Source organism: Pogoniulus pusillus, chromosome 13, assembly GCF_015220805.1.
Source record: "Pogoniulus pusillus isolate bPogPus1 chromosome 13, bPogPus1.pri, whole genome shotgun sequence".
NCBI classification, from domain to species: Eukaryota; Metazoa; Chordata; class Aves; order Piciformes; family Lybiidae; genus Pogoniulus; species Pogoniulus pusillus.
Window position 1 is genome coordinate 14,311,169 of NC_087276.1, and position 20,515 is coordinate 14,331,683.

A 20,515-nucleotide genomic window follows, 5' to 3' on the forward strand; every position below is an offset into this window, starting at 1 on the left:
CAGTGTTACATAGAAAACCTTTTAAACAGATGACACTTACATTAAAACAAAACAAAAAAAATCAAGAGTAGATAATGAAACAAGCACTCTTCCAACAGATAATCCATCTTCCTGAGAATCAAGTCCTACTCAAGTGTTGTCTGCCTGCTTGTACAGTAGAACTTCTCTTGGCAAGGTAGTACCAATGGTTGTCTGCCCTGAGTATGAGCTGTCAAGAGTAAAAGCAGTTTGAGCACTGCCTTCCCTAACTGATGCTCTGGTAACAGCGTGAAGTTTTACTCCTAAAGAGTTCAAGTTAACTAATACTTTTCCTATCATCAGAGTTCATCAGTAGCTGTTTCGGTAACAACTGAAAGTGAACACACAGTTCTCATTTTTGTATTAGCATTCACAACATAGAAGCATTATTTCAGGATAAAATGTATGGTGAAATCAATATAGTAGTGGCAAAAATCAACTTAGCCTCTATTTTACATTATAATGAATTTCTAGTTTATAAAACTGCCTGATATCATCCCCCCCCCCCCTTTTTTTTTAATGGAGTATCACTCATTCAAGTAAAATAAAAGACTGTTGTGCAAATACTAGACAACTAATTACATAATGTACCTTTACAGAATTACATAATATGGGTGCAGCTTGTTTCCCTGCTTTCTGTTTGAAAAATAGATTGTTTAATAACCCATCAAAGCTATCTGTAAACCAAGGAAACAATAGAGCAGATGTTGACTGTTGTCTTGTGCCTCACAGACATAATTAAATACAATGAAACACTCACGCACCCAAATAATAGAGGACAAACAAATACAAAAATGGAACTCTATAAACATAAACCTCATTTACTGGGCACCTGTCTTCTATTAATCTGTGATATTTAAACCAGTGATGAAAATGGAAAGAAGAAAGAAAAAAAAAAAAGGAAAGGTATTTGTCTGCCTTCAGACTACAGAACAAACTACAGACAAAATATTCTTCTCAGTATAGAAGAAGCCTTAACTTTTGCAGTACTGATTCCCACACAGCTGACTTTCACAAAGTTACATTTTCTGTTGTAAGGCAGCCAGGACAGGACAGTTACATTTTCTGTAAGCAAAAGCTGTATGAATCAATGACCCCAAAACCCACTGTGCCTGGTGTGTAATGCAATATTAAGATGCTCCCTTTAACTGCGAAACGTGCTCCCTGTGATTATTTTCCACTCCCCTAATCTTTTGTTGAACAGAAAAATTAGATTCCCTAAGTATCAAACCAAACGTTTATTTCGTAAAGGTGTCTCATAGCATGTTTAATACTCTATTTCACATGAAAATTTGAGAGCTTCTTTATCTTCCTCTCTGTAATCAGGTGTAGATATGTATTTTCTTTGGTAATATCAACACTGGTCTACTATTTGGGAAGAACCATTATGTAAATTAAGTACTCAGTTCTGCAGTTGGTATTAGGAAAAAGAAATTTTCAAATAGAAAAGCAAACAAACAAACAAAAAAACCCAAACAAATTAAAAAAAAATCACAACAAACAAACCAATAACAACAAACCAAAGCTTTGAAAATTAACTCTCACATTCATTGCAAGAGACCATGGAAGCGCATTCCTGCTAGTGAAAAAAAAAAAATCATCTTGACTTTAAAATGGTAAATACATTAATAAGTGTTATTAATTTTTTATTGTAGATAAAGAAAATAAAGTTGCTTTGTTTACTGCAAATGTATTTTTGCCTTTACATCTTAGGTAGTTATTCCTAGGACAGAATATAATGTGATCTGCATCTCTTTATGTTAATAAACCCACTCCAGCCTCTCTCCATAGACAACACCATAAAGTATAAATACCAAATGGAAAACAAATGGAAGTATAATGCCACTGTGAAGCAAACCAATCAACCCTAAAACAGCTGAGATAGATCTCATCCAGTAGTTCATTCATTCTTTATAGAAAAGAAATGAAAATATTCCTAGGTGAATCAGATTAAAAACAGCAAAAAAAACCAACCACCCTCAGCAGCTCTGAAAGGTTGTAAAGCACTAAATTCCTTTGATTTATGAAGGCAGCATTCACCACACTGAGCAAAACAACTCAGCATGCCGGGACCCTTTTCCCTGAAATTCCTTTATTAACACAACCTGGCTCTGCTAGTGAACAAAAGCAGCGGTGCGGTGTGTATAAATCATTAACACTGTGCTGTGCAATGGCTGAATTTCCTGTGTGAGCTGGAAAGCCTTCCTGCACAACAGGGATTTTGAGGTTGGAATTGGCTGCTATGAAACGTACTTCATCATTCTCCGTGTTTGACGCTTCCCAGTAGCTTTGTACTTTTCCTCTGCTTTTTCTCCCCCAAGCCCAGCAACTGCAATAGCAATTTATTGGATCTTATGCCTGCAAATAAAGGAAAAGCAAGCAAGCAAGCCCATTTAGAAGTAGAATCCTTCTCCCTTCATTTAAAGGCAGGTTGTATTCGAAGAAAACTAATAATAATAATAAATACTTAAAAAAAAAAAAACAACATTTAGTTTACCTCTTTAAAATGAACAGAAACCTGAAGTTAGTCTTAAAAATAATATTAAGAAAAAATAAAATCAAATCAACTATCACTAAGCACATGACTCCTCTCCAAACCAAGTCTAGTTGACTGGATAGGGCTGGGTGATAGGTTGGACTGGATGATCTTGGAGGTCTCTTCCAACCTGGTTGATTCTATGATTCTAAGTCACTTTTCATTGGAGCATTTGCTTTGTTATTTTTAAGAGCAGGCAGAAAGGAGGACAATGCCTGGGCTTGAAGAACTCCTGCAGTTAGCCCTATCAGTGTTTGTACTTCAGGTGTACCACCAGAGCAACAGGCAATTTCACTTGCACATGCTAAACGTCACATCCTAAGCGGAGCTGCAATAGGTGGCATACCAATGGGAAGGGAAAAATAAATCACAACTCTTGGAATTGCAATGCCTGAACATTCCTGTCTTTTTGCAGTAACATATACTGAACGTGGACAAGCAACATCAAAGCTATTTACCTTGCATCGAAAGCACATGCAATACAACAGAAGTCTCAAAACAAATAGCAATCTTTTGTAAAGCAATTCTGCACTAAAATATTCCCTTTGAGGCTAAACTCAGATAAACTGAGGAGTATGATAGAGTAATGCTGAAAAAGTCATCTCAAACTGTAGGCTGCCCATCAGGAAAAATGACACCCATTAGAAAGGTAACTAAGGATACAATCAGTCTTCCAGCTAGGCCAGAGCATGAATCCGAACGCATGAAACAGCAGCACCACCGACACATGGATTTCTCGCCATCTGAGCAGTAAATACTCAAGACACTTGGGATGCAGTTTTGCAGAAAGTGAGTTAAAAGTCGGAATAGGAAAACATTCCAGTGTGCCATTTTACACTTACGCAGCCAGCCAGCAGACTAAGGATTACACGAATAAGCCTGCAATGCATGCACAAGTCCCTCTGCATTACACAATAATGACATTCTGAACGGAAATAAATGAAGCCCCTGCAGTGCTATTCTGTCAGCTTTTGAAAGTAAATAACTTCGCTTCTGACAAGAGAGACATTTTTTTCCTCCTCCTGCCACAGAGCATTAATTGAGCTGTGCAGCCATGTAACATCCCAGTGATAGACTAACACATGACAAGGGGGAAAAGCTTAAAACAGGAGGGGACACTAGTGGAACACATGGGCTGCCCGGCTTCTCTTCAACCCCACATTTTCACACTAGTTTAGTTTTGACAAGACCTTATTCTCTAAGAGAACTTTCAACATGTCCTTTTTGTTTTCCCCTCTGTATTGTTTAGCAAAACTTATTTCAAACAAACATGTTAAATCCACAGTATCTTTGGAAAGACAGTGCCATTATGAAAATACAAGCCTATGTTTTAAAACTTCATGTACGTGAAGAAAGTTTCATGCCCATAATCAATACCTGCAAATGACTATTTAATTTATAGAGGGTTTATTTGCTAGGTAGAGATAATGAAGATAGCTCTGAGAGGCTATGACAAGCAAATCCAGAGAAGCAGTTTTTAAAGCTACATAACAACAACATTTAATGTTAGTGAGGAATTGAGGTAAGGCATATCATAAGCATACACACACCTCAAATACATCTGAGATGCCAGTATTAGATTTATGCAATTACCAAAGGAAAAAGAACAGTCAACATATTACAGATAGGAAAATGAACAATTTCTGGTGTGTTTTGATATAAAAGGTCAAAAGGTACATTTAAAAAATGGTGTAAGATGAATTCTTATTTATGAGCCTGTGAACACGTTAAGTATTTCAATTCTACAGTAGCACAAATTTTCTTTCCATATCTGCAGGAAAACTATAAATCAGTGACTCACGGTGAACAAAAAATAATTCACTGAAGGCTTCAGTTCTTACTACAGTATCTAATTTTGATTCTGCATGTGTTCAACACAATGAGAAAGAGCAGGATCAAAACACAGCGAGATCTCTCCACAGCTGGAGCCTGCTATAGTGCAAAAGACCAAAGGCCCAACTACAACTACTCAGGATACTATAGACATTAGATATGCTATTTTCTCTAATTAAATTCACTGGGCTGCTGCACTGACAGAGTAGGAGGGGAAGGAAAATGTAAAAGAAGTCAATGGTGCTGCACCAGGCAACTCAAGAGGTAAATGAGCAATGCTAGCAGAGAAATGACAGGAGTTCCTCAGGAGAGCTCTGTTACTACACATCCCACTTGAAAACTGGTAAATCAATCGCACATCCACCTTTAAAAAGCAAAAAAGCTTGTAAGATTCTTAGAGGGACTCAGAGAGACTCTTTCTACTAACATTACTCTAACTCTATAAAACAGGACAATAAATTCTAATGTCAATTACCATCACTTGAGTTTATACTATATATTAAATACTTCAAAAATACTTGAGAGAATTAATATTAACATCCTGACAGTATTTATTCACCACTTCAGAAATACGCACATTGAAAAAACAAAGACAACTTCAGCCTAGTATTGCATGGCTGCTAGTCAAAAAAAAACACATAAATGAACGGAATGAAATATCTACTCGTTGATCTGAGAAAAAAAAACTGCTTACATAACCACCACACGCTTTCCTTGGCATAAAATACCACATCACATTTACTTCATTATGTTTTTAATCCAGAAAACGACCATACACGTGTAACAAATATCAGTGAAGAGTGACAACTTACGAACCCCTCACAACCGAAAATCCAGCCATCGCTTTTCAACTGAAGTGTTTCAAAAGGTTCAAACAAATATTCTCAGCCAAAACATATTCACCTGCTTCTGCCACATGGAAGCTCCTTTGCAACTGCTCTTGCTCTTAAATTCCAGAGCAGGAAGTAACCTTCTGAACTGATTCTGGTTGGTCGGGTGATTTTTGTGCCTGGGGCTGAGTTTTCTTCAGGCTTTCTTTTGTTTCCGCAGGTTGGGTTTGGATGGTTTTTGCTCTTTTGGTTTTTGGTTTTTTCTTCCTCCTCCTTCTTCTAGTACTTAGAGAAGTACTTAACCAAAGCACCTCCTCTCACCATTGTTCAATGGACTGACCTTGTTTGACAAGGCTGTAGTTAAATGCCCCAAACTAGCTCTTAATCAGAACAAGTACTGCTATAGCACTTGATCACTAAGCCACTTCTCATTCCTCTCCGCCAAACAGTGAAACGGCTCTTGTGAGACAAAAGATATATAAACATTGGAAAGTGTTGTGAATCTGTGGTGGCGTCTCAAATAGAAGCTTCGAAGTTTACTGATGAATAGCAAACGATCTTATTTACCCTAATTAAGCTAAACTGTACACCAAGACATCACTCCTTGCTTATGCGTTAACAGCACTTCTGGATGCAACGGTGACACTGGCACCTTTCGAGGACTGCTCATTTCAGCCTCTACCATCCCCTTAGAGTGCCACACTGCCCCCTTAGGTGCAAACCCAGCCACATGATGTTTGCAGCACAGCAATTCTTTTCTTGTTTTGTTTTAAGGAGGTACTACAATTTACCTGAGAAAGCACAGTTTTTTATCCTACACATATGAATAAACAAGCCCTGTGTTTCTCTGGGAGCAGCAAAGCTGGTTAAATGAATCATAAAACCCTGAAAAGATTGCCTACCCTCAGTCCATCAGCTACTGGACAATTATTCAAGGCCCAGCTGTAAGAAAAACAGATGGTGAATGAGCATTAGTAACGTGGACTTCTTTTCACTCATGCAGTCATAAGGAGGGGTTGGATGTTCTCACATGAAAATTGCCACGAAATAGCAGACTGAGGAACAAAATTGTGCAAGGATTCCAATTTGTGAGCTAACAGCTGCTTAACATTTTCATGAGCTAAAGTCAGATTAACTTGTTTTACAGGTGAGCACAAAGCAAGGGAAAGCACTGTTCTCATGATCTGTTTAACCATCATAGAGCATCAGTTATTGAATTCAACCAAAACACCTTTGAAGACTCACAAAAGTATAAAATGCAAAAGACACATATTTAGAACTGTAACTGCAATGGGGGAACTCAGCAGTAGATGTGCTTATGGTCTACAAAAACAGTAAACTGTATCCAGGAATTGTTCATCCATTTAAATTCTTTACACAAATTTAGCACTAAGATAATCTGTTCTAATCCTTATTCCATTATTGACAATATCGACTACATCAATTGAAACTGCTACCAAATCAATCAACATTGAATCAAGCCATGAAGAAAAAATATGATATAAGTCTGTCAGAGTCCTATAAATCATCAGATCCAGAAGCATGACATCAGTAGCTGAGTGGGGAATTCAGCTTTTCTCCATAGTCATAATGCTGAAGGCCCAAATAAAATTATGCTAATTTACCATGCAAGCACTAATGGAATCACTGGGATAGAGCTGGGGGTGTGTGGAGGGTGTGTGTTATCGGGGTTTGTTTTGTTTTCACGGTAGATTCTTTTCATCATTGATACATGAGCTATACTGTGAACTACTTTCTTGTTAAAGACAAAAAAGGTTGATATTGAAGTTTCAGTTCAATTGTTTTCGATCTGTGAATGTCCACTATGAGCAATTGCTCCGTTTAAGAGGAATTACCCTTTGTACAAACCACTTCACTATTTAAACCAAAACACATCTATCATCATTAAACAGACAAAAAGAAAAAAAAATTAAAATGACAGCAGAACTGTACACTATGACGTGGAACATTATGTGATGTTCCAAAACAACAGTTGCTTTTGTTACTTTATTCAGAAAACACCATCTCAGTAACCCCATGACCAGGCAAACGTATATCATAAGGAAAGACCAGTTAACAGAACTCGGTCTCCACTAATTTGTGTCAAATCCTACTTTACTGGCAGTCACAATTTTGCTGCAAAAATTGTTTTCCACTAGAATTTCCTGTAAGCTTATGGTCAGAAACTATTTTTTTGCATTGTTGTGTTGTGAAGAAGAGAAAAGAGATTTATTTCAACGTTTCAAACACCACAAAATAGTACCAAATGATAGGGCGCACTGCAAATCCAAGTTGCCTTTTCCTGTGTCTTTATATGTTGACACTAGGGAAAATTCTAGCCCAAAAGCATCTACACTTTTCCCAAGCGTCTCTGTCTTCATAGTGACGCAGTAAAAACTTCGCAATCAAAACTGTATTACCTCCTCCCGTCCGTTGCTACCACTGTTAGAGTCATTTTGGGTTTAATGTTGATTGAAAACTCTTTCTGGATTTCTAAAGTTAGAAGCATATTAGTGAGAGAACATCCAATTCATTTTGGACAGTTTCAAATAGCATAACTAACTCAGAAGCATCCTTAGGGATTTTTTTACTTGGTTTTCTCAGGTTAGCATCTTATTGCGAGTTTATTAAGAATGTGAACTAGGCCTCTGTACTTTATTTATTTTCAACTTTATTCTCAACAGTTAGGCTTTAAATGTTTATAGCTAAAGCATCCTGCATGCACAAACTGTTTTTCAAAAAAATAAAATCAGTTCCTCACTTAGGTCTTAAAACATTACATATGTGCTTAATCTGGAAGACATCAGAACAAATACTTAAGTTTCTAACTCTCAATAAAGTAGTAAAGCACTTCTGTATGTACACTGTGGAAAAGAATTTATCCATTTATACTAAACAAGCTGGCCCAGCAGCGTTAGTTTAGCAAATAAATAACAGCCAATTAAAAATGACTACCAAAACACAGACTTTGCCAAATGATTATTACTGCTCCACAGAAAATGAACGTCCTCGTGGCTGCATAAATATTTATTGACAGGGAGATGGTTTGTCCATGTTGAGAAGAGTGTGATGCCTTGTAGAGTCTTAGAGGAAAGACATATAACCAGTTCTAAAACTCACATGTGACAGAACGCCAGCATGTTCATCAGCTGCACACAAAATTAGAGAACACATTACTTCATAGATTCTAAACACATAGTAAAGTTTAACAACTGAGAGCAAGCTCAGTTGTAATACAGATGTTTGAATTCATTTTAACAGAGGTGGAAGTGAGCAGACATAGCTGAAGTGGAATTTTCAGAGGGGGAAAAAAAAACACTCAAAAGGTTCATGTAATGTCTATGTGCTGCTGGTTGCAGGGTCCACAGGCAGGGGGGAATCACTAGTTATTAAGTTGCCAGATAAAGCTTTTAGGTTACCAGTATTTAAGATCAATAGACAACTTCATAGAGTGAGAAAGACGTTTACAGTTTCACTGAAATAGTGATATTTGCACTGCACATACAAAACATACCAGACATGGGAAAACAGAAAAAGAAAAACCCAGGAAAACTAAGTAGACTGTCACGGTAGAAGTTTATTAAATGTTTTTCAGCAATATGAAACACTTCTTATCCTTTCCTACCTAAAACTAGAACCATGTTACATTAGCTCTGGAAGTGATGTCACCACAGGACTCTCTTTCTGCCTGAATAATTTTGAGATAAAGTAATATTGTTTCTAAAGGAATACTCAGCCAGAGAAATGAAATAATAAATTATATCTGAATCAGGATGACAACTATCTAACTCTCTAGGCACCCAGAATAACTAAGATGCCAACTAGCAGCCAAAAGAAGCAACAAGCACAGCATTTTGAACCTGCACGATTATCACCAGGAATTCAGATGACTTTTTAACTTACATATAATTGTGATTACTGGAGACACGATGATTCTAAACTGACAACAGGATTAATCAGACAAGAAAGCTAACATTAAAAAAAAACCAACCAGAAAAAGGGATCCTTGCAGTGTGGCAGTTAATCCACTTAAAGAGTTAAAAATTATCCGCTAGATATAGCACTTTGTAAAGTGCATTAGCAATCACTTCTCATCTTTCTCTCAAATGGAATAGATGGAATTGAATTCAGTATTTTAATGTAACCATTATGGTTGCACAGTTTCTTAAAGCAGTGCCATACTATAGATGTGTTTGCATAATGGTACTGCAATAGCTCACACAGGAAGGTTATTATAGCACCTAACCTCACCTTTATGTTACTCTTTATCAACTCCTTGTGTGGCCATGTTGACCTCTCACCTTAATTCACATATTTCCTTTCAAAACCCAGATCTTTACCATACAAACTCAAAAGAGCAAATGCAACAAAATACAGAACTTCATTCTGCATACAATCACTAAGTGCACAAGTCACACTGGACCATTAAAGCTGACCTATAAATGTCATTTCCGAAATGTATCCAGAACACAGAACTACTGAGAACATGCATTTTAGTTATGACATGCAATTTATTTAAATATTCAAGATATCATATTTATCTGATGCAAATTTTAATTGCAGGCATATGAATCCCTCCCACATACATGTATAATCTAGGGCGTATACAGGAATCTTTTATTATGCACTCCCAGCTGGAAGTCAGAAACGGTTTATACTACACTATTGAAGGAAAAAGAGCTACAAAAAAGGTTTATACCCTGCAATACTTGAGTTCTGGTCTTTCAGCAGTAATACAAAACTAAAATTCTGAAAGAAAAAGAAGCTTTAAATCTGTTTTCTTTAATCTCTAGGAACAAATAGAAATACTGTAAAGCATTTCTCAGGAATTTGTAAATACAGAAATAAAGTTAGAGACTGTTTCAGGGAAGTCAATATGCATATAAACTACTGTAGTGGAAGTTGGAAGAAATATCCCTATTTGCTACAGTAGGCACAAGCCTTTTCTTCCCCTGAAGTTTCAGCAGAAAGTAACAGAATAAACAGGGTTAATCATTTTTTTTACATGCTAACATATTTCTGTCTTGGCTTCAGATACTAAATGACTCTCTATAATGGTGGACCCAGCTATAAAATAGAGAAGTAGAATGCAAAGATAATTCTGAAATGTGAGTTTAAATAATTGTGTGCTATTATTTCATGTGATAACAGAGAGAGGGTTCCAAATAGTAAATAATTTGGGGAAAGGGGTGGAAATATTTTAAACACCCCTAGAAGGAAAAAGCACATGAAATTAATTTTTTTAAAAAAAATCTTTAAAATGGGTTAGAAATGAGTATTATTTTGCTGGCATCAGAACCCTTTTTAAAAAATCCATTCTTAGATACTTCAGTGACAAGTATTAAGTCTGCACAGATACAGCTTTAGAGATTTTTTTTTTCTCTGCAAACTAAAAAAATCAGCTTGATTTTAATCAGTGGCACGTTTCAACACAGACTTGAAATTCCTGGCTTCAAAGAAGGCTTAAAACAAAATTGCCAATGGGCACATTTACATTAGAAGTATAATTTATGCCTGCAAGTGAATAAAGAGCAGTCCTTTATGGCTGAAACTCTGCTACAGTATCCACGAGAAACGCAAAGTACCGTGCTAAATATCTATAAACAGCACCAATAAAGACACAGAAGAAGAAAAAAAGGCATCTATGCAAAAGCTTGATGCTCTGTTAAAACAGATTTTCTATTCACTCTCACTATTCCTAAGTGCAGGCACAACATGCACTCCACACAGTGGGAGACATTTCTACAGTCTATTCATAGAAAAAATACCTCCAAGATTACAAATCCCCCAAACGATGCTGACAAAGCAGGCACTATAGGAAAAGAAAAAGTTAAGGAAACTTACCTGCTGTAAGTACATAAAAGTCAAGGCACAGGAGAGCTGGGGACACATGCCCACATTCGGCAGTGCCACGCAGGTTGCACCCGTAAGGGGATGCTGCATGGTGTTGCTCTGAAGTCTACGTAGAACAAGTGAGGGGGCTTGCATGCAAGCACGTTTGCCCTATCTTGTCACTATGCCTTTTTCCTTCTGATTATTTAAGTAAGAAACAGTCTTTCTTGAACGCCTTTTTTTTCCCCCCAGCGCTAGATCTCTACATTCATTTGTCAGCTAAGGCAACTTGGTAGATTTAACTACGAATTTCTAACAGAGAGGAAAAAAAGAAGACACAGCCTGCAGCCTATTGATGAGCAAATGGAACTTCCTCAATGACAGAGAGCTGAAGCTTGTCTCACAACAGTAGCTGCTGACTAGTAGAGAGAGAGAAAGAGAGAGAGAGAGAGATTGACTCAGTGAGGCTCAGTCGGCTGGTGCTGATGCTGCACAGCTTCTCATTTGTCAAATGGGTCCTAGGGCAGGGTCTTTACCACTCACCAAAATTCAAATACTGCATTTTAAAAATCCCTGGAGAGGATAGGGAAGGAGAGAAAGTGAGCGTGCTGCATCACAGGCATCCACGAGATCTGGGCAATTAGTGTCATTGCCCAGCGGGGACTGAATGCCTGTTATGATTCTGCACGCACACATACACACTCACGCACACAGAGGGTGTTTTTTCCTCCTCTCACAGGACTCACACCTGACATAAAAAGGGCTTTCCCCTTCCAAGAACAAAACTATGAAGCACAAAGTGGGGATGGGAAAGAATCTTGGCTAGTCCAGAGGATTCCCGTAAATACACAGTGCTATCAGGAGAGGAGCTTTTTTATTCAAACAAAAATTAATTGTCTATCTATGTTTCATTCACCATTTAGCTTCCCAGAGAAGCCTATAAAAGCATTGCACCGAAACTGGGAAAGATCTGCTAACCACTGCAGCAGAAACACCAGGAATGAAATAAGATTTTGTGGCACACTGGGTCTACTTTACTGGGGGAGGGAAGCAGACTTGGATAAAGACTGTATCTTAAAATTGGTCTAAAGCCATCTCATCTAAAATTACAAATCTGTGTGACAGCTAGTCAATCTATTACAGAGGACTGCCCTATCAGGTTACATGGAAAAATTACATTTGCAATTTTCAGAATTTAATGTTTACTTTTCCACTTTGAGAGTGATACCTCAAATTAGTATTCCACTCTTGCAGGCATTTTCTTCCCCACCCCCCTTTATTTTATGGAGTAATAATTATTCATTAGTAGATCTAGTTAGTCTTTATGTAATAAAGTAGGATGTGACCTGCAAATCAAATAATTTATATTACAGCTTGTCCTTGAGGTCCTATATTACAGATCTCTTTTTTTTTGTCTTAGATAAAACTCAAGTATAACAGAATATACTACTATTTTTAATTAGAATTTGACAAATGAATTAAATATTAATTCTCCAGGAAAGAAGGTCAAACCTCAAAGCACCACCTGAGGTTTTGAAGGGGTTCCTTTTAAAAAGACTCTGCAGAAGATTTTTAAATTACCTATTTTAGAGGATATTTAACTCTCACGAAAAGACATCTTAGATCAAGAGTTTAATGTCAACAGTAATAAATAAATAACCCACATACAAGAGACATCAACAACATAACTGGTTTGATGTCAGGATCGACCCTTAAAAGCAAATAATAGTTCCCACTTACTGAAAACAGACACAAAACCTGTCCCTGCAACTCAGGCACTGTATTAAAGAGGAAAAATACTCTTTTCCTTTCTCGATGAGCGCACACATACCTGCACCCACACAAGCTTCGGAGACTGATTTAGATCCACTAAGTCTTCATGCAAAACCCAAAAAATCAGTTATTATGTAATAATAAGCAATCAATATAACAAACCCAATGTATTTAGAACTCAGCAATTGACACCAGAACACTCATGCAACACAGGGATTGGTTTCTGGCTTAGGAAATACCCATTTTTTTTCCTGGTTTACCATGGACTGGTCTCCTAGCACAGCCTAAAGAGAGTAATCTGTACTGTTCTATCTCACAAGAAAACAAACAAGCCAAACAACAAACAAACCCCAAAACAACAACCAACAAACCACCATCAGAAAAGACCACACACCCCCCATAGCAAGAGGAAGTGAGAAGGAGGAGAAATGAACTCTCTATACATCCTTTCTCATTTTTCCTTTCTTTGTCTCTGCCTTAAGCAGCCTCCCGTTCTGACAAGAATATGTCATGCTTTTCTTCATTCTTTTTTTTCCCCCCTTATCACAGAAAGGCTGTTATTCTGCAAATGCCCCAAGCTGATAGAATTGTCCCTTCATCTCATTTTCATATGAAATAGCATAAATAATACATGGTACTTTAATAAGACCTTATCAGAATGTTTAATGAAAAACAAATACGTTATGTAAGGAGGCAAATAACCAACTCCTTCCACATTATGTCACAATCAAAGGCAGCACACTTCCTAGCCAGACAGCTTGGAACTATGAAGTCTATCCAATTTCCCAAAGTGAGGTTCTGGAACGTGGTGATGGTCAAGGAAAGTTTCTTCTGTCTACTGCACTATTTTACAGCTAAAAGGATATCCATAAAACAGATTAAACTCTTAAAAGCAGTGCACTGAACAATTACTTCAAGAGAATTTAGTAGTAGAAATGTAACTAATATTAACTGTAGAAGTAAAGCTTCTCATTGGTCTTTCATCCTTGATTTTCACATGTTTCAAAGCAAGAAAAATATGATCCACAAACACAGTTAATTCTATTTGTACTATTAAAACAAGAACATCAGCATTTTAACTATCCAAACCACTGACACACAGAGAAACAACAGAGAAACATACATAATTTAGCACCTAAAAAAGAAACAAAATTCTTTAGCCTGATATGCGCTCCTTCAAGAGATACAAGGGAAAGACAAGAGCAACTTTCATCCCTTCCAAGGATAATTTGTCATTAAGTCTCAAAAGGAAAAAAAAAAAGGCAACAAAAATGTGTTTTATTTTTACACAAATAAAATCAATGTTTCATCTTTAAAACCATTTCCTTGTTTACACACACTCTTCTACAAAACCAAACTCATTAATCACAACCACATTCCAAGTTATGGCTATATATACAGTAAGTACCACCACAAAGTTGCCAGAGGTACATGAATGACTGTACACACTCTGACCTTCTATCCTCATGCACAGTCACAGTTGTATTGTAAATATAATACAGTTCCCCAGAGCAGCATATGCCTCATCAATACCTCATCTGCAAATTATTAATAACTTGATTCCCCCCCTTATTCTCTACAAATCTGTATGTGCAACTGCAGAGCTCACTTCACCTACACCATCTTCAAGTTGCCTCATAGGTTCTCTGTAGGGTTGGTAACTCAACTCAGGTATCTCACACTCTGTTGCTAGTACTATCAATTAGATATCAAGGAACAACTACAAACCTGTTACAACACAAAAGGAGGATACCAACCTACACAACCCAAATCAGCCTTTGTGGGAGTTCAATTAGAAATGTAGTTCTTCCACAGTGATAACAAAACTACCTGAGGTGCAATGCCTCCTACATCACTGTGAGAGGCAACACTTTGCTCTCCCACCTGTTTGGATTGTCCCTGTCATAGCATCCAGCACACACAGAGAACGTGCTGCTTCTCCCCCCATCCAGTAGGACTGCCATTTGAAAAATACCAACAGCAACATGCTGATCAATCCTGAAGATGCAGATCAATTAATGAACTCAAAGAACCTCTGAAACAGAGTGAAAAGACTCGGATGTCTCTCCCACAGCTAACAAGCAAATACGAAAACACTCTTTGATTTACAATGAAAATAGTTAAGGTAGTAGAAAACAGTTAAGTATAACATGTTCCATTGAAAGCCATGCAGTTTGTTGCAATCTAGCAGTCAGCTTCTACTTCTCAGAACTTAAATTCACATTTCACGTTTACAAACACTCAACCTAAAAGTTAACTTTTAGAATTATCACAGCAGACTGCCATCAAGTGAAAAAAGATCTCAAAGAGTGCACCTGCAGGACCACATCATTTTACACATCAAACTTGTCTCAGGAGCACCCTACCCTAAGAAATTTATAGCATTTTGAAGATTGTATGCCTCCAGACAGCAAACATTTATTAAAATGAAAAAAATCACACCTGTACATTAAATTAGCCATGTGATTAATATATTAACTTTTCAACTTTATAAAATGGTTGATGTGGTAAAAAAAATAATTCAGGTAAGTGGTACAGAAGCTAATACTGGTGCAATCCTTTCACTCAACACTCCTTTTCTAGTATCACAGGAAAAAAATAGCTCCCAGGACTTCAAATCAGGAAAAGCAGGAGATTATGAGCTTAAAAGCAGAATATCTTATTTACACATTTTAATAAATGACTAACAATCATTACTATCTTTGCCTTTACTCCACACAGCATTCTGTTTTCTTATACGTGTGTTACATCTACTTGTGGTTTGGTTTTGTTTGTAATAACCTAAGAAAATATCACTGATGTTTTAAAAGTATTTTGCCAAGAAGACTACAGAAAAGGTCTTGTCTCTATTCTTTTCAATTAATGGGCATCATCTCATGCTGTCAGTGATGTTGTCTTGTCATGAAAAGCCCTATTTCTAATTTAAGGTTTCTGTTAAGATTGCTCTTCTTTACTAGGTCTTTGCACAATGATCAAGACATTAGAGGCTCATGCTTACCTCAGGCAAGTAAGAATCACTAATTTTCTGTCTCTATTAAGCACTGTGTTACATCCATCGACTTCTCCATACCCGGTGTCTTACAACGACTCTGTGGTATAGTTAACCTCTTCAGCACCATCTAGTTCATAGTTCATAAGCATTCACCATTAACTAACTCAGTTTTCACAACACAAATAGCCAAGAGCCCTTATTCCCGCACGACCTTCGTGTGCAGGAGGGGGAAGAGTAACAGTGGGAATAAATAAATCTAAATGTTCATCACTTAAAGAGTCAGAGACACCTCCGTGCAGAATATGTATGTTCCTTGACAGGCCTTATTTCCCTGGTATCTAGATATTTTGTAGAAAGCAAGGGAGGGTGGGGGTGGGAGAGGTGGAGGGGCAAGGGGGGATCAAGAAGACAGCCTTAACGATCTGATCCCGGCTGAGGCGTAGGCAAGTTCGCAGCAGTGATTCGTGAAGAGATGCGCTGCTTTCCTGGGGAGTGCGCGGTGCGGGCAGCAAGCGCTGCATGCCGGCGCAGGAGCCCTCCCTCCCCTGCCAGCCGCTGCTGTCTCTGCCCGCGGTGCCGGCGTCCCGCACGCCGCTGTACCGGGGACTCCATCTAGCGGGGACGCGGCTCACATCAGCCGGCGCGCAGCCTCCCGCCGCGCCGCTGTGCCCGCCTGAACCCGGCAACGCCGCTCGCATCGCGCATCAAGGGCGAGGAATGAATGAACGAACGAGCTGTTAAGATTAATTGCAAGACTATCTAGCTGAATGCACTGTTGAGGGCCACAGGAGGAAATACCGGCCCTTTTACAGCCACACGATTTCTTCATTAGAAGTTGCTCATAATCTAAATAACGTTAGATATCTGATTGGACTGAAGATAAAGCTTTGTTGTGCCTATACTGGTGTTAACAATTAAAAGCTATTAATGTAAGAGAAAAAAATAATATGACCATTGATCTTAATCTACTCATCTTGTTAGTATTCTCTATAATGACAGCCAATTCGAACAGAAATTACAAAACTTTCCAGAACATACAGTGGTTGGCTGACCAACAGAAAGAGTTAAACCTAAGTTTTGTGCAAACTGCTTTCTGGATAAAACCAAACAAACATACAAATGAAGCAGCAACAGAACCCTCGAAGTTTCTTGGATGGATACAGAACACAGTTAAGGACATTTGTTTTCACTTGATGTTTTTAGAGATCATATAGTTTCCAAGTGTAGTTCGTTTGTTTCTGTTTATTTTAATTGCTGCTTGTCCATATTTTGACAGTATTTTAAAACTGATTCCCTGAAGAGGCAAAATACTATGTGGTGAGGTTTTTGCTATGTTTGCTTTGTTTTGGTTTCCCTCTCCCCCCTCCTAATTTTTGGTTTGGGTTGGGGTTTGTTTGGGTTTTTTCCCTAATTTATTTCTTAAAGTCAAAACCTTAGGAAATTTTTTAATCCAATGGCTAATTACATCTACAGTCCTCTGCTTCTGTTTTGACTGCCCCTAATGTAACATCTGACAATACTGATCAAATATATGAAGCCATTCTCATGAATGGTAGGTAGGAACAACTGCAACAAGGAAAATCCTGAGTACTCAAAGGAAAAAGACCACCACCCCCCACCACCCCCCCCCAAAACAATCTTGTCAGCACAATCTGTGTTCAAGTTCAGAGATAGGTTTGTTTTTTCTGTACCATTTCAGCATGAAATCAATGGGGAACACATAATTTTTTAGATGCATCTGAGACTGCACAGCAAATGGTCACCAATAAGATTCTCAGCTGCCACACAATCTGGCATCACGCCTTTCTGCTCCACAGCTCCCAGTTGCATTCAGCCCATTGTCAATGCAATGCCATTTTTTGGCTCCTTGCCAATCTGTTTTCATAATTACTGTCATATAAACTGATATTTCAGAACTAGAAACCATGTTGCTGTGAGATAAGGCCACTGGAGTTACCCTTTGTGCTGTGTTAAAGCAGACTATTGACTTGTTACTTTAAAATCTAAATGTTCTATCAACACTTCCTGCAAAATATTAAAAGATACTATGGGTTTTTTTGAGCACAAGACAAGGAATGGCAATTAAATATAATCAGGTTTTGAGGATGCCTGCTTGTTCTCATCATAATGTTACTTTCAGAGTTTTAGGGCTTTTTTTAAGATCATAGAAGAAAACAGTGTCCTTGAATAAAGTATTTATATTAATAAGTTTTGGCAGACATCATTTTAATGTGTAAAATACCCAAAGAAGTGGTTTCTCCTATCCAAACTATCCATTAGCACAACAAGGCTATCCTAAATTACATCGTTACATATGTCAACCAAAGTACAAAGATTTTGGGAGGACGAAGGGCAGCTTTATTCTCACAGAAATTGAATGAAATCAAAGGTGACTTAGAAGAAATATGGCATCCAGGCTCAGACAACAACCTATCATCAACTTAACCCATTAACGAACCCAGAGGCAATAGCAAAGAAGCCAACACAAATGTCAGTGGAGTCTGCCAGAGAGCCAGATGCCATCACTGGAAAATAATTTCCCAGCCTGGCATCTGGGCCTCCTGCCTGTCACACGAAGAGAAAGAAAAGCTGGGCAATCACAGTTGTTTTGGGGTGTGTATAGAGCAGTCTTCAGCACCACCCTTGTGCTGAAGAACTTCCTAACATCCATTCTAAAACTACTCTCCCTCAGCTTCCTACCATTCCCTCTTGTGCTGTTGCTAGACACCCTTATGAAAAGTCCCTCTCAAGCCTTCATGTAGAGTTCCTTCAAGTATTGGAAGGTAGCTCTAAGGTCCCCTGGAGTCTTTTCTTCTCTAGGCAGAACAACCCTGGCTCCCTCACAGCCTAGCTTCATAGCAGAGGTGTTCCAGCCCTTGTAGCTGTCCTCTGGCCTTGTTCCAACAGCTCTGTGTCCTTCTTAGAGTGAGGACAGGAGAGCTGGACACTGTATTAGAAGCAGGATCTCACAAGAGCAGAGTAAAAGGGCAGAATCACCTCTCTTACCCACAATCCTTTTGATGTAGCCCAGGATATGATTTGCCTTCTGGGATGCATGAGCACACTGCTGGCTCATGCTGAGCTTCTCATCAATCAATACACCCAAGTCTCTTTCTTCAGAGCTACTCTCAAATCCATTTTGCACCCAGCCTGTATTTGTGCTTGGTTTGTTGTTTCAAATGCTAATATTCTAGTAGTGAGTTAGGGTTCAGGAATAGTTTGTTTTTTGTTTTTTTTTTTAAACAGAAGGTGTTTTCACATTCTTGTCACACATGGATTACATCTTACTATTTTAATACCTAGCTAGCTATAAGAAAGTTACCTCACTACCTTTTACAATTCTTGAGAAACCACCCACATCTTAAACCACTACCACAAATGCTGACAATCAGTCTGACATCCAATCTGTTTCCAGCCTACAACCACAGAAATAGAGCACTGCAAATTCCCAAAAAAGATCACCAACATTTTCCTGAGTTTAAACTACTTTTAAACTTCTTTTTGTGATTTGCAAGCTTTGCCCTTGCTTAGTTCATCCTTCATCCAACACGTTAACATATGTAATTAAAATGTAACCACCAAAAGGTTTGCATTGGGAGTTTCAAAGAAAAATAATGTAACACACTGCCACCAAAATTCAGGTCACTGAATTCTCAGTAATTTTCTGAGAGCTCATTTTTAATAGCCATAACTGTAATGTGACTCTATCAGTGACAACTGAGCCATATGAATTATGTGCTCCTTTAGAAATAGCAGGTAATAATAATAAAAAATAAATAAACCTTAGCATATTAAATCTCCCAGATAAGAAAGAAATTAAAGTAAAAATAAAGAAAAAACATTTAAACAACCTGAGTTTAATGTGAAAACTGTAAGGCACCAATCACAGAATCATAGAATCAACCAGGTTGGAAGAGACCTCCAAGATCATCCAGTCCAACCTAGCACCCAGCCCTAGCCAGTCAACTAGACCATGGCACTAAGTGCCTCATCCAGTCTTTTCTTGAACACCTCCAGGGATGGTGACTATGTGCTGTAGCATAAGCAAAAGGTTTTCATGAAATACTAATAAGATGGTTGAATAATTTGTTTGTGAACCGCAAAGTGCAAAACATGGGGAAGATTTATCGCTTGCAGAACACAGTTCACAGGCTTGGAAGAAGAAAAACCTGGAAATAAGGCTTTATTTGTTACTCAAAGCAGTACAGAAACAACTACTACTACAAATATGAACGGAAAAAGATGAAGTCTGACGATGAAGTTGATCAAACCAATACTACACTGAGTAGGGCCAAATCTGCATTTGGGGAGGAAGAGCCCCATGCGCAAGCAGGTTGGGGAACAACAGGCTGGAAAGCAGCTTTATATGAAAGAACATGGAAGGCCATCTATTAGAAAAAGAAAGAATCTATAGAAAAGGAATAAACTCAGACGTGACACTGACAAGTAAAACATTTCAGTGATGATACACTTGAAATTTCAAATATAGATAATAAAGACTTTATTTGAGGATAAGACATCAGAAGATTTAAGTCCAAGAGAACTGTAAATGTCTTTGAATATGTTTTTTCTTTTTTACAAGACCTCAAATTGCACAGTGTAAATTATATCAACCTGTCAAAATCTTCATCATTTGTTAAAAGTTTTTAAACTCCACTGATGCCAAACTGTAAGTGATACTGATGACTGCATCTCATTATT

At 37.9% G+C, this 20,515-nt stretch overlaps 1 protein-coding gene across 34 annotated transcripts in view; it reads right to left on the reverse strand.

Moving 5' to 3' along the window:
- RBFOX1 (RNA binding fox-1 homolog 1) overlaps positions 1–20,515 on the reverse strand; it is a 1,229,664-nt gene that overhangs the window by 279,492 nt on the left and 929,657 nt on the right. For 2 of the 34 annotated variants that reach the window (XM_064153059.1, XM_064153065.1), the window contains exon 1: positions 11,062–11,470. The exons of 27 other annotated variants lie outside the window; for them this stretch is intronic. In XM_064153059.1, the coding sequence (XP_064009129.1) occupies positions 11,062–11,205 (144 nt within the window). In that variant the 5' untranslated portion in view covers positions 11,206–11,470. Of the gene's footprint in view, positions 1–5,290; positions 5,321–11,061; positions 11,476–20,515 lie in introns of those variants that run through there. 5 more of the 34 variants (XM_064153071.1, XM_064153061.1, XM_064153083.1 and 2 more) reach the window with 5 other exon arrangements.